This window comes from Cryptomeria japonica, chromosome 11, assembly GCF_030272615.1.
Source record: "Cryptomeria japonica chromosome 11, Sugi_1.0, whole genome shotgun sequence".
Classification (NCBI taxonomy): domain Eukaryota; kingdom Viridiplantae; phylum Streptophyta; class Pinopsida; order Cupressales; family Cupressaceae; genus Cryptomeria; species Cryptomeria japonica.
In genome coordinates, this window is record NC_081415.1 from 264251474 (window position 1) to 264266433 (window position 14960).

The 14960-nt window shown below is 41.1% G+C and overlaps 1 protein-coding gene across 3 annotated transcripts in view; it reads right to left on the bottom strand.

Moving 5' to 3' along the window:
* The window catches only part of LOC131069715 (ALA-interacting subunit 3), a 133522-nt gene that overhangs the window by 12324 nt on the left and 106238 nt on the right, over positions 1-14960 (bottom strand). For all 3 annotated transcript variants that reach the window (XM_059214188.1, XM_058005247.2, XM_058005249.2), the window contains exon 5: positions 11813-11883. In XM_059214188.1, coding sequence (XP_059070171.1) covers positions 11813-11883 — 71 coding nt within the window. The remainder of the gene's footprint in view (positions 1-11812; positions 11884-14960) is intronic.

The window sequence follows — 14960 nt, forward strand, 5'->3', positions numbered from 1 at the left end:
AGCAACAAATTCCAATGACAAAGAATAGGATGTTTCCTCTTCGAATACAAACTGTTTTATCAACCCAGTTTGTCGTTGTACCTCCTAAGCATGAGATAAGTACAATAGTACAACAGCCATGAGAAACGAGTTTTCAAGACAGTCATTCAAGATCCCCTCCAAACTTTGGCATCTAATGTATGGACATTTAGGCTATTCTAGTTTGAATCTTTTGTCCAAGAAGGGTATGGTTAGGGGTTTACCAACCATAGTAGAGCTTAGTGGTAGGTGTGAAGCTTGCATTTTAGGCAAGCAACATAGGCAGCCCTTTCAATCATGGAATTCTAGAAGGGCAAGAGCACCATTGGAGCTGCTGCATACAAATTTGTATGGCCCTATGTAAACCATTTTTATAGGAAAAAGCCAATATTTTATGACCTTCATAGATGACTACAACTAGAAGACATGCGCCTACTTCTTGAAGCACAAGTAAGGAACCTTTAGAAGTTCAAAGTGTTTAAGGCCCAAGCTGAGAAGGGGAATGGACACTTCATCAAAGTCCTCAGGTCAAATGGAGGGGGAGAGCATACCTCCAATGAATTTGTGAATTCTTGCAAGCATCATGGCATAAAAAAGGAGTTGATGTAAAACTTGTTGATGCATGAAATATCGTACTACTGGTCTTTCGATCAACACAAAATAGTTTATCGAGATAATCCCATTCTCTCTTGCATAAGGAGGCTTCTAGTGCTTCTAATAGGATCACAAGAAGACGACCTCAAGGTTTAAAATGCCAATTCTTTACTGTAGGATAACTCAATGGTTCATGTATTTTGCTGGTAAACACAAGGGGACTTACGAATGCAACAAGCTGGCTTGCATCTGACGATGCCTTGAATCTCAAGCTAAGAAAATAAATAACAAAAGGATAAGGTTTAGAGGGCCTAAGGGTAATGACAATAACAGTTAATGCTGCGGGTAGACAAATTCGAATAACTAATCCTTGTTTTGCTAGAGACACCCTTACAACTCAACAAGAACAGTGCAAGCTCCTAGGAAATTAAAGGTTTTCAAACTATGGACATTTTTTTAGGCACCCAATTCTAGCATAGCCTGAAGCAAACCCCCACAATTGAACTAAGCACAATGATGAGGTTCAGACTAACCATACATGGAGACCTACAATCAGTAGGCACCCAATGGTATGAACTTGAAATCAAATTGGATACCTTCACATTTCACCATTAAAATCATTGAACTCTAACAAAAGAGAGGCAAGGGCCTTTTATAGCTTTTACATTTTGAATCAATGGCTGCAAACTGCCTTCCAAAAGCCTAATAGCTTTAGCCCATGCCTAGTAAATTGCATAACTTCCCAACTACCACTTTCAACCACCTTCTCAGCTACCTACAACTGCTTAACATCAATTTTGTAAATCAAGTGGCTAGGAAATAACCCCATAGGTAGTCACTGTACAATAAGGCAATTCTTTCAATCTGTTGTGCATTTCTGAGTCTGCATACTAAGTGTTGATTAAATTTCACTCTTTCTGTTGGTGGTGGTATCTTTCATCTAGTCGAATTGCTCCTTATCCTTGTGGTGCTCCGAATTCCCTCTAGCTTTATCACGATTACATTTTTTTTGTTCGTGCGATGGATCTCCTCTTGTCACCCCCATTGGCTCCATTCATCCTACACAGGCAAGTGAATATAGGATCAATCAACCATGCCTTTAGAAACCGTAAAAAACCAAACTTTATCGTTTGTTCTTTGTCGTTTGAAACATCATACCCCCTTCATCGGTATTTTAATAGGCATTTGATGGTGTGCCGAGAAAAGGCGTGTTAACAATTGAACCACATTCGAACTTTATTTGAATCGATCCCCTCTTTGGCATGTCATTCTTTATTAGCGAGCCCAAGATTACCTTCGGATTGGCATCATTCCCCAAATTCACTTTCTTCATGTTGGGCTCCTCGTAATTGATGACTTTGTCCCATTCAGACTGATGTGCGGGTGTATCATCCACCCGTGCTACCCCCTCATGGTACTCCCTGTAATCTGGGGGAAAATGTTAGAGTATTCGGGTATTTACTTGATTAACTAAACAATATTTGTTTAATTATTTAAGTTCCCTTTATCTCTTTTACACTTAAGCAAACTTTAGGTGCATAATAATTAATTCTTTTATTAATTATTATGTGCAAACCTAGGTTTTCCCTTTTAGGGTTTCTTGACCTATTAAAGGTTAAGTTCATTCTTTTCTTTGCAAGAAGGTTTTTTACATTACACATTTTGGTGAATATAGAGCTCTCTCTTTTTAAGCATATTTTCTGTGTATTTCTTTCTTCTGTGATTTGCTTCCTTGCTTCTCCTTGTAACAGGTTTTTCAGCTTGTAGAGATCATTTGAGCTCCTGTGGTGTTGTATTTTCTCAACTCCAACATGGTATCAGAGCTTCAGATCTGCAGCTATCTATTCTTGTTTTGAGAATTTTTGCATTGGAAGCAGATTTGGGGTTTCAGAAAGTTTTTTTATGCACCTAGGGATAGACCTTTTTTCTGAGCACTTTGGGCCTAAACGGACCTCACCATCGTGCTCAGAAGTCCCGAAAACCCCTATGGTCATATAAAATTTGACCTATTTTGGTTCCTGAGCCTCTAGGAGTATTTTTTCTCCAGATCCAGGCCATACGGCCCTGGCACGTAGTTTGAGAAAAAAATTCAAAAATAATTTTTTTTTGCCTTTTTACGGCATGCAGGCCAGATTTTGATTTTTTGAAAAAAAAACCAAAAAAAAATCAAAAATCAAAAAAATTGGTGAAAAAGGAGAGTTATTTTTTTTACAAAAAAATCAAAAAATTTTATTTTTTGGGGGGTTCCCCATGGTACGCAGGGTACTGTGGGGCCCCCTGCCGCTGCTGCAAATCTGTCAGGCCTCAGGCCCTGTCGTCCTCAACTTCTGGCCTCCGCCGTCCTCAGCTTCCGGCACCCATGCCGCCCTCCAGCTCCGTTCCTCGCGCCGCCCTCCAGCTTCGGCCCCAGCCGGCCTCCTAGCAGCTTCCCGGCGGACTGCCCTCCCGGCCCCCCCGTCGGCCGTCTGCCGCCCCAGCCAGCAGCCCGCAACGGCCTCGCCAAACCCTGCTGGCCCCCCTGTTCCCGCTAGGCCCTGCTCCTCACTGCCGGCCTCGCCACTCCGGCCACCTCCTGGCCCCGTCGGCCCTCAAGCTGCCGTCGGCCCGGCCCCCGCCGGCATCGGCATCCACTGCTTCCCCAGCCGCTGCGCTTCCCCGGCCGCCTCTGCACCGCTGGCCCCTGCTCTACCTCAGCGCCGCCATCGCAGCTCCCTGCTGCCTCCCTATCGGAGCTCCTCGCCGGTGCCGCTGGCCCCCCCTACCGCACCGCTGGTGACCGCCTTGCCGCCCAGCTCGGCCACTGCCTGGACACAGTCACTCAGACACCGTGGAGCCACTAGCCTGCCACCCGTGCGCCATCCACTGGCCTCCTCCGCTCGCCCCAGCCACCAGACTACCCCTTCCTCTTGTTTTGAAGGAGGGGTTTGGTTTTTTGGTCATATCTTCGGCATACGGAGTTGTTTTTTCGAAAACGAATAGGCATCGGAAAGCTGGTTCCAAGCTGGACCTCGTCATGTTGGTAATTTTTTCCAATTTTTCTATTTGACTATGTTTTTTTTCAGTCAAAGTGAGGTCTCTTTTTTGCACTCCGGGAGACGTAGAATGAGCATCTGAACTCCGTTTTTCGAAAAATTTATATTTTTGGAAAGCGTGTGCTATGTACTTTCCAGCCATATGAGTTTTATTTCCAGATTCTGCTCCATGGATATTTTATTCAGTTTTTTTCTTTTTAGCACTCTGGTGGATATCTTGGTTGTTTGATGTCCTGGGATCTCTACTCTGAGTAGGATGTCTCAGTTTTTGCTTTTCTTATCATTGTAGAATTGTATTTATGCAAATGCACTGAGATAAAGTTCCATCATGCATTGTTTACTTGGGATCTTGCACATCTTGTGCCTTATTGTACATGCACTATTGATAAAGTGCCATGAGGGGGACGATGTTTGCCTTGTTTTCCATCTACCGTTGTCCAGTGAGTGTTCCTTCCACGACATTCACCTCATGATGTGTGTCAAGTGAGTGTTCCTTCCATGACACCCTGTACTTTCTCAGCACCTTTGATGTTCCTGGTACTTCGTCATGCAGTTCTTGTTGGCTGTTCTTTTCAGTGTACCTGTCCCTCTCCCTCTTCAACATTATGGGGAGGTTTGTCCTGTTGGTTCTAATGCTTCTGTGATTTGATTGATCAGCTCTTCAGGCTTTGTTTTTTCATGCCATCTGTATCTTCGATTTCAGTTGTTTGCCTTGTTTGCCTTCTGATTCGAGTAGTGTCATTTGAGGGCACTCATACAGATTACAGTCTTCTCTACCTGGTCATGTTCAATTTCAGTGGAGGTTCTTCAGATCAACAGTTATTCTTCGACAGAGTTTGCAAGTTCTTCATGCTTCAGTGGTGTTCTTTTCCATCTTTTTTTGGAGTAGAGTTTTTTCCCACGTGGTTTTCTCTATTTCTCCAATTCATAGAGATTTGGTTGTATTTGGGTACCTAATCAGGCCTTGTTGCCGGGACCCATCTTTCTTGCTTTTAGTAGTTGTTCTAGGTTTTAGCTTCTCCCTAAGTCTAGCTTAACGGGGGGTGTTAGAGTATTCGGGTATTTACTTGATTAATTAAACAATATTTGTTTAATTATTTAAGTTCCCTTCATCTCTTTTATACTTAAGCTAACTTTAGGTGCATAATAGTTAATTCTTTTATTAATTATTATGTGCAAACCTAGGTTTTCCCTTTTAGGGTTTCTTGACCTATTAAAGGTTAAGTTCATTCTTTTCTTTGCAAGAAGAAGGTTTTTTACATTACACATTTTGGTGAATATAGAGCTCTCTCTTTTTGAGCATATTTTCTGTGTATTTCTTTCTTCTGTGATTTGCTTAAAGCTTCTCCTTGTAACAGGTTTTTCAGCTTGCAAAAATCATTTGGGCTCCTGTGGTGTTGTATTTTCTCAACTCCAACAAAAAAGTTGCATCTTTCGTACTTGCACTTGATTCCCCGATCTTGTAGATCTGGGACATGTGGCAATCGGGGTGAAATACTTCATAGTCTTCCATCTGCCAATGGAAGAGCCCAACGAGGAAACTTGTTTCATCCTCTGAGCATCCCTGCAGTTCCAAAACCCCTTCGTTATCAGGTTCTATCCTTTTCTTGCCATTCTGTGAGCCCCATTCCCAGTTGTGCGAGTCATCAAAGTTCGAATCGGACAACACCAATTCCTCACTTACAACTTGATTCCTCAAGTCAATCACGTACTTCTGGCCTTCACTCTCGATGGAGAGTATGTTTTTCTTCCAGTTGTGGTTCGCCTTTGCCATAATCAGCCAACCCCTCCCTAGAAGGGCGTCATAGGCCTTTTTCTCCAATGGTATGACCACGAAGTCAAGGAAGAAGTGTTGGGTACCGACAACAACTTTTTGAGCCATGAGTGTCCCCAGGGGCTTGATTCCATGCTGGTCAGCATTGACCAAGTGGAATTTTGGTGGCTAGAGAGTTGGCTTGCCCAGACCCCTCCATGTCTCCTCCAGTAACACGTTCACTCCGGAGTCGTCGTCAACAATGGTGTTCATACCAAGTAATTCTATTGCTGCCATGGGGTCTGTGCCAAATGGTTTTGTTGCCATCTAACAGTGTTCCTGGTTGGCAATGTTGTCACCAACAATGTTTGTAAGAGCCATCTTCAATTGTGGCATTATTTGTAGAAAGTCAGACACGTGTATGGGTACAGTGGTTTGCAACATCTGTTTGATGATAGTTTTCTCAGACTCTGACCGGAGTGGGGTACTAGCAGTATTGTGTGAGGCCCAAAGTTCGTTCCACATCAGCCTTAGCTTCTCGGAGTCTCTCCTCCGTCCGGGGATCGGGGTACACCGCCTTCTTACTCTGCAATGCTGTTATTGCCAGTACCTCCTCGTCTGGCTCCTTCACGTCCAACATATTTACTCCCTTCTGTTTCAGGCAATCAGTGTCCTCATGGTTTCCAAGACCACACTATTTGCACAACAAACCTCCACCATTATTCCCACTCTGACATTCCCGAGCAAAGTGGCCCCACTCATTGCATTTCTGGCATTGGATCATGGTCCGCTCCTTTGCATCGTACTGGATTTTTCTCCTTGGTGTGTTATTATTGGAATGGTTGTTTTCGCACCGATTATTGCAGTATCCTGTTGGTGAAGCCTCCGAGTTTGTTGATTGTTTAGGTGGTGTAGCTAGTGGTGTAACTTACTCACCTTGAGTGTAAAGCACTTGTGTGCTCCGTGTTTTTAAATTGTACGGGCATTCCTTAGTGGAATGACTCAGTACCTGACAGATGTCACAAAAGGCTTTCCTCGGACAGGTTCCCTTCGTATGCCCTTCTGCCTTGCAATCGGTGCACCAAAGTTCTTTGTCGTCTCTACCACTCTCCTTATCAGCCTTCAACTCTTTCATCATTTGCAACATGTCCTTTCGAAGAATTTGTACGGTTTTGGATTCGTCGTCGCTACTCGAGTGAGCGTTCTGGTCGACGTGGTCCTCCTCTGCTACGTTCGACAGTGGCAGGTTCCTCTCACACTTCGACTCTTGCTTTGCCTTTCCGGACTCTCTGGGCCTTTAGCAATCTCTCGTAGTCAACGTCTCCATTCGTTTTTCTCTCTAATACATTGGGATCTCTGTACCGACCCCTCACCTACCTCTTTGTTGGTACCAGTACGTCATTGGTCCTTGTTGGGACGTAGGGGCATTAATTGCGGGGGGTACGACGTCTGCTCGTATCCCTCTCTTCCTCTTCCCTACGGCTTTGTTCTTCGTACTGCTGCCGACGACATTCCTGATTGGTTTCTTCCCGTTAGTCTTGAAGTTCAATTAAGTTTAGTGCCAACTACCTCGAAAGGCTCCCAAGCAGATCAAAGACAGGTGTCTTGACCATGAGTTCACCACGTATCGTGCCTTCAGGAATGGCTCTCTCCCGAGCCTCCCTCTGCACGTACTGCATGACAAAAACCTCCCACAGGTCCACCAAGTCCTCTGTCAATTGATTCTCCCAAGTTTCTGCCTTGGACACTTCTTTGTGTGTATCACTGTCAGTAACAATCAACTGCTGATCGAATGGTCGGACCATTAGTGCCTACCGCCTGCCGCCATATTGATCTCCGGAATTTGAATTGGCAACAATGCCAAAATGCTTACTCCCTACGGTGAGTTGTTCAAGTTCACGGAATAAACCGTAAATGTACACAAAACATATAACCAACAACTACGATTGTACTCAGAACATTAATTAAAAGTAATGGTCACAACAATATAGCAGAAAGATGTTCTCTTTTATTGCATTCCAAAAGTTGGTACATCAACAACAACATTGGCATGGTTCCCTTACATTGTACTTATATAAGACACCCAGTGGTTGGCGGAGGTGCCAACCGTCACAACTATCGACTCACCCCTACGGGAATTGTTATCACAAAAGCTTGCACCCTTGTTGAGCTATCAACTAAGCAACCTTGTGAAACATTGAAACAACCCCGAAGTGTGGGACCTTGCGCAAGGGGGTTGAATCTCCGGAGAAGGTCGGCTTCCTTCTTGATCCAGGTGTAGGTGTTGAAACAACTCAACACTTCAAAACTTACTCCTAAGCCTATCCTAACAAATTGAAAAGGTAAAGGGAAGAGAGAAATGCTTGAAATAGAAGGAGGTGATGCACCAAGGAGAAATTGTTCCTCTCCCCACCGAAATGGCACAAGGAATCAACTGAAATACCCAAGAGATGCACAACTTCAGTTGCATAAGTGACCCAAACGCATGTATGGAGGTTAGAAATTGCTAAGTGTCAAGAGGGGAGAAGGATTCCCACAAGTCACACTCAGAAAACAAGTTAACACAACATATATGGAGAGAAAAGCCACAAGACATACACCTATGATGAAGGTAAGAAAACATACACAACATACATAAGTTGAAAAAAGGCAAGAATGGTGATTTTCAATTAATCATAAGGCCAAAAGCTAGTCTTACAGTTATAGAAATGCAAAAAACTATTACAAATCTTCAAGAGAAGAGAAAGAGCATAGTAAAGCTCAAGGCAGCAGGGAGAGAACCCCTCACAATGAGGCTTAACAACCTTTATATAGAAAATTGGTTACAAGAGTGATCATGATCCTTGCATGTCAGTCTGGAAGTGCAGGGAAGTGCATGCACTTGGCTTGTACATGCAAGCAACCTAGCCATACCTCCAAAGGCAATTCTGAGGAAGGTGGATGATTGACCTTCCAAAGTCAGACATGACATCAGCCACCCAACATGGCCCTTGTACCTCCCTCGATGGAAGACCTGCCAAAACATTTAATGCACCCTTGTGGCTCCACAAAAAGTCACCAAAACTGTCGGAGCAAAAAAAGCCTTGAGTGTCAATCATGCCATCAGGAAGTGTCGCAAGTCAGAAGGAAGCCCGGGAACTTCGGAAGTTCGGACTCCCGAAGTGGAAGAACCTCAGAACCTCGGGGGTCCGGAGTTTCGGGATAGGAGAAAGGAGAGCAGCAAGGGACCTCGGAACCTCGGGGCTCCGGGGTTACGGAGAATTCCAAAAGGCTAAGGAAAGAACTTCGGAACCTTGGGGCTCCGGAGTTCCGGGCTAGAGAGAGAGAAGAAAGGAACTTCGGAACCTTGGGGTTCCGGAGTTCTGGGATGGAGAGGGGAAGGGAACTTCGGAACCTCAGGGTTCCGGAGTTGGGGAACTTCGGAGACCTGGGTCATCGTAGTTGGGGAAACTTAGGAACTTGGGAACCTAGGGGTTCTAGAGTTCCGAGGTTGAAGAAATAGGAACTTGGGAATCTGGGGGTTTCGGAGTTCCGAGGCTGAAGAACAAGGAACTTGGGAACTTGGGGGTTTCGGAGTTCCGGGTTTGAAGAACAAGGAACTTGGGAACCCGGGGGTTCCGGAGTTGAGGAAGAGAAGACCTAGGAACTTCGAAGACCTGGGTCACTGAAGTTGGGGGAACTTCGGAGACCTGGGTCACCAAAGTTGGGAAGACTTAGGAACTTGGGAACCTGGGGGTTCCGGAGTTCCGGGGTTGAAGAACTAGGAACTTGGGAACCTAGGGGTTTCGGAGTTCTGGGGTTGGAGAACTAGGAACTTGGGAACTTGGGGGTTCCGGAGTTTCGGGGTTGGAGAACTAGGAACTTGGGAACCTGGGGGTTCCGGAGTTCCGAAGTTGAAGAACTAGGAACTTGGGAAGCTGGGGGTTCCGAAGTTCTAGGGGCAAGAGAACAAGAGACCAAGGAAGGGAACTTCGGAGCCTCGGGGTTTTGGAGTTCCGAGAAAGAGAGAGGAAGAGAAGGCTTGGGAAAAGAACTTCCGACAAGACAACACTTCATACTTTATGATCCCATCGTCTTCTCTTGGATCAAACGAGGGCAGTGCTGGTCCATGAAACATATCTCTGATCGGTTCTACTTCTCATTGATGGACCAAGGGTGTCATAAAATGGCAACAGGGACCAACGACTATCTTATTACACAAAACATAACTTAGCAAAATATAAGTATTAGCCTAATTACTGCCTAACAAAATGTATTAAATTAGAAATTGACATCTTGAGAAAGAAAAAGTATGGTTTTATAACAAAAACAAGTGAAAAATGCATTTTAACCAGCATTTTACCCGCATTGGCATTTTCACCCACGTTTTTCCTATGTCTGTAAAATCTCAAGTTAAACTTGGAAAAACTGGCCCATCAAAAAAATAAAGTACTTGGCAAACTCAGAGACTACTCACAGAGTTTGCAAACTATGATATTCAATTTACTCCCACAAAGTGCTGAAAATCCTATCTGTACTAGTGAATTCAACCTCTATCCCAACTTCTCCACTTATAGAAGTAGCCAAGAGCTCTCAAACATCCCATTTGGTGTATGAATGGAAGTATGTAGTGTCTAGTATGATGAGTTAACTGCCTTCTGTTTGAGTTCCCTAAAATCCATTACATTTTGAGACTGCATTTTAAGTAATCCTCCATTTCCAAAAATTTGCACTATGTAGTTATTGTGAAATTGCTAACAGTTTTAGGATACAACATTTCCAATTCCCAAGCATCATCACTTAGCGGGGTTGTAAAAGTTGTAGTTTTGTCAAATTTGTTACATGGGATTGAAAACACTGCAACATGTAATTTACTGCTAGTGTAGGCTTTTTATTTGCCTTCACTAAATATTATATATTTTTCTTATACATTTAGTTTAGCTTGCTTAGTTGTAGTGAGTGGGTCAAATGTGGATAGATGACATCTTTTCATGAGTGCAACTCCTGCCTATTTTTGGGTAGTAAGAGTTACTTTTCTCATTGGTTGGACTTGCCTTCCCTCTTTCCTATATATGTATCCACTCTAGTTTGTTATTCATTTATGCTATTGTAAACTTTCGTAATGCTATTTTGTTTCTTGAGTATTTGCATTCTCTTGAGGGAACTTAATCTGCTATTTTGATTTTGTAGCATTGATAGACTAGTTTTATTTGATCTAATTTCTTACATTGGGATTTGGGTAGCTTCAGTTCATTTCCAAATCTACGATTTCTTTAGGTACTAAAAAAATTTCAGTGCACCTTTATAATTGTGCCTGATTTGTCATACTATGTTCTGATCCTTTTCGAATCTTTAGTCAACAATACAAGATCAAGGCTGCCATTTACTTGGATTAAAATAAAGTTTATCACATTTCCACAAGTTAGGTACTAATGTAACAGATATAAGATCCATAATGTATTCCAGATTAGTACATCATTCTCAGGAATAATTGACAACTGTTTATGATGCTAAACTATGCATGCAACAATAACAATGAGCATAATTATGTTCGCATATCCAATAAGACCTGAAATAGGCAAGGACATATACAAAGGTCTTTGCACAAGGAAATCATGCTAGTACGTGCAATTGGACAAGATTGAAGATGGAATACAACCAAACATTTGTGATAAGTTTTTTTGTTTAAAATTGATACCCAAATCTGTTCAAACAAATTGTTGCTTTATTTTGTGCAAAATGCTTGCAAATAGTTCAATGAAGTAAGTTGCAGGCTATATATGCAGTAAAAGCAAGCCATTGCACTCTGACATTAAATGCAAGTTGCAGTCTTAGTTCTTCTGCCTCCAAACCACCCTAATTAAATGCCTGAAAACATACATAGTGGGTTGTCACACATCATCAATATAATTATAACATCATCCAAAATCTCCAATGAATTTCAGAATGCTATTTTGCAATTGATGCATTGCAACAACCATGGACTTTGAACTCCTAGCCAAAAGACCCAATAACAATACAAGACATCTAATGTGAAGCCATAATGAGAATGCCAACAAATAGATGTTTAGATATTTTCTTTGAATTAATTATACAACAGGAGTAGAATCTGATGGAGCCTACACAACCAAATTGGTGCCTCCTGCAGGGATAAGCTTGTGTGGAGACTTAGTGTGGGGTGCTTTTTTATATCAAAATGGCCTTTTCTTCTCATGTAAGCTTCATGTGGTTAATTGAAATAGCATAATAATTATTTGTGCTTTCATTATTGAATTTATTTTGAAGATATTGACTTGGACTCAATTCAAACATAACGACTGAAAATGTACCTATAAATTCAAAAGAAGTTGATCAAGTGAAACACCACATTGTAGAAAATGAGATTTGGCATAGAAAGAAATGCATTTAAAGCAGCAGTTAATTCAATTCTGCCTACCGCCGATGGTTTTGATAAAAATGATCCAGCTGGTAATAGATATAAATTGGAGCCTTCATATGCTTTTGAACCTGTACAACATAATTTAGCATTAATACTTAATCATAGCTTTGTGCATTTATTTGAAAACCTTAAATAGCATGTTCCTTCTAATAAATTTTCTAAATACTGTTAGATCATGCAATAGGCATGTGAATGGAAACATTGGAGGATTTTTTCCTTCAAAAGATATGGTATACTTATGCATTGTATACATTAAACATGTCCACAAAATGAGTATAGAAAACTGTATAATTTGCTAAAAGCTATGCAGAATGGTTTTACTGCCACACTAACTATAATGTACCGAGTGGTCTAGAAGCTCAATTGATTATATTTAATAGGCCATCCATAACTACACAGTGACAATCTATACAAGAAAGAATAACTGCATATTAATGACCTCTCACTTTATACAATGCATTCATTTTAACAGTACAATATGCAATACAACCTAGGGTAGGGATAGGACAATTTGGTACAACATGGATTAAGAGCAAGATATTTTGTAAGCCAAGTAATTGTCCATTAACTTGTCTACCCAAGTTTGGTTGGGTTTTTAGCAAGTCTTCGTGAAATTTGCCCAGAACTCTTGAATTTTGCCAAGTTTATGAATTTAAGTATTTTTTCTAATCTGCAAAGTCATTGAGTAAAAGTCAATGATCTACCAAGTTTTTCTGAGTATCAAGTTTTGAAACTATGGTTAAGTGTATGTGCTAATGTTTGGAATGGAATATCATATAATACAATTTTGTCCGATATACTACTAGATCTATATCTGTTCATTTATATTATAATTTCCCACATTCAATGTACGCACAGACCTCTTCTTGACTTGTACGATTGGGATCTAACAAATCATTTTTAAAGATAATTCATGAGCCTCTAGCTACAAAAGGAGTATTGATTACAATAGGGAAATTGTATTATTGCAGTCATCCTCAATTGTGTCCCAAAAGTGCTTGAATTCATATTAACTTTATAATGGTTGGTGGAAAATAATGGTTTTATACCAATTTTAGCAATTTTTTGACAGGTTTTCATGTAATAACACCAACAAAAATTGCAAATTTTTGAAAGCTTTAGACAATTTTTCATTCAAAATTTGCTGTGATTGTTTTTTTTCGAATTCAACTTGGGTCTCCACAAAGAGAACCCGGCGTTTTAACCAATTAAGCTCAACCCCTTGGACTGCTGTGAGCTTTTTGAAAACCTTGAAACAAGTTTTTCGACGAACTACTCCCCACCGGTTCTAGCTCAAGAGTACTCACAGAGTTTTGCAACTATGCTTAGGGTTAATTTCACAACCAAGTGGTAATTTGTAATGAACCTTTGCTGTACCTGCCTTGCCTTTCTGATAATTAGGGCCTGATCTATCCACCGAAGGTTGGATTTAGGGCCACAAAAGGAAATTACGGTTTCCTACAACATTTAGATATTTTATTTTATGTCAGCAGTAATATTAGATCGGTGGCATAATTATTGCAGCACAAAATACATACACGACCCATTCTAGATTTTGAGGACTTTCCAGGTTGGCTGGGCTACCCATCTGTTGACGTGTATTTTGTACACTGCCTAACACAGAATAAAATACCCAAGGGTACCTTATCCTCTCTTGAATAAAGCCTCTGATTGCTGAAGATACCACGGAAAAGGATCAATCAGGATGACTCCAAGGTTCTTTGATGTAGGGTCTCTACGTGTGGATAAGCACTAGTGGTCGTTGTAAATGCTGTTTCATCAAGGGGCCTTACGTATCCGAATTTGCAAGAACAAAATTTCCTAATACTAATGAATTCCAAAAAGATCAAAAGGTAGGGTTTGCAAGAGATAGATTCTAATCTAATCCTAAGAATGACTTCAATGTAGGCTAGAATTGGTAGGATTCGACCAATTTCAGTATTGCCAAGGAATTACAACTCTACTGAGATTGATGCGATCTTCTAAGGTGATTATTGATTTTCAAATCATCAAGAATCATAGATACTACCATGAAGGTACATATCAATGGTTCAACAATGATCGAAGGTTTAAGTAATCCAAATATCTCCAGTTGACCACACAAGGCTTCCTTACAATCAGTAAGAAGCTAGTGGTTTGGAACGTGAATCTCACCAAAGATCAAGCTCAACACTTAGTCCTTCAAATTTAAATACTATTTCGACTGAGAATGATTCAAGAAAGTAAACAACCATGAAGATAGCCACAAGAATAGCAATAAAACACCGTAACTTCAATATTTTATTGATCTCAAAGCCAAAATAAACAACAATTGCTTGGAATTCTTTCTTCAATGCTCAATCTTGCTACAAAATAACTTTCTTCTCTCTAATATTTAATCTCTCATCTAATCTCCTATTCTCTAATGACAAAATGAAAATGAATGAGGGTATATATAGCATCCTCAATTACAATGAACGGCCCAGATCAAAAGAAGATCAATGGCTAAGATTGTGACACCTAAACCCTAATTAGGGTTTATTACAAATAGTCCCCTTTTTATTGAACAATATTAAATGCATAGCCAAATATTTAATTGGCACAAAAATCTAGGAAACATAGACCAATGACAATTAAGGTACCACATCATCTATAACAACCTTTCTTCTAGAACCTTATTTCCTTTCCAATGCTCTTTCTTAGCATATGCAATGAATCTAGACACAATTCCTTCAATCTCAGCAATAGGAATCTCGGGAAGATTCCTCATTCGTTCCTCCAAGTGGATGACCTGATCGAAAGCCTTGAGAAGAGCCGCATCCCATCCAGGTTCAAGTTTTTTGATTTTCTCGATCAGGAGCATGGTAGCAAACATTTGATCCCGTTGCTCGTCTGTGATAACATTCTCATGTTTGCAAAAGATGATCTTGACTCTTTCTTCTAACTCTTGAAGATCCACATCTGTCTCAACTTCGATCCTCCTGCCAAGAATAGTACATAATACTTCGAACACCCTGTCTTGAATCGGATGGATGACCTCTTCAACTTGATTGCATTTGGTACTGATGTCTTTGAAAAGAACTTCCTTCATCTGGAGTAGAGTTGACCAGTGGAGTAAATTATGAGATCCGCCATCCATTATCTTTTCTTGTGCTAGGATCTTCCT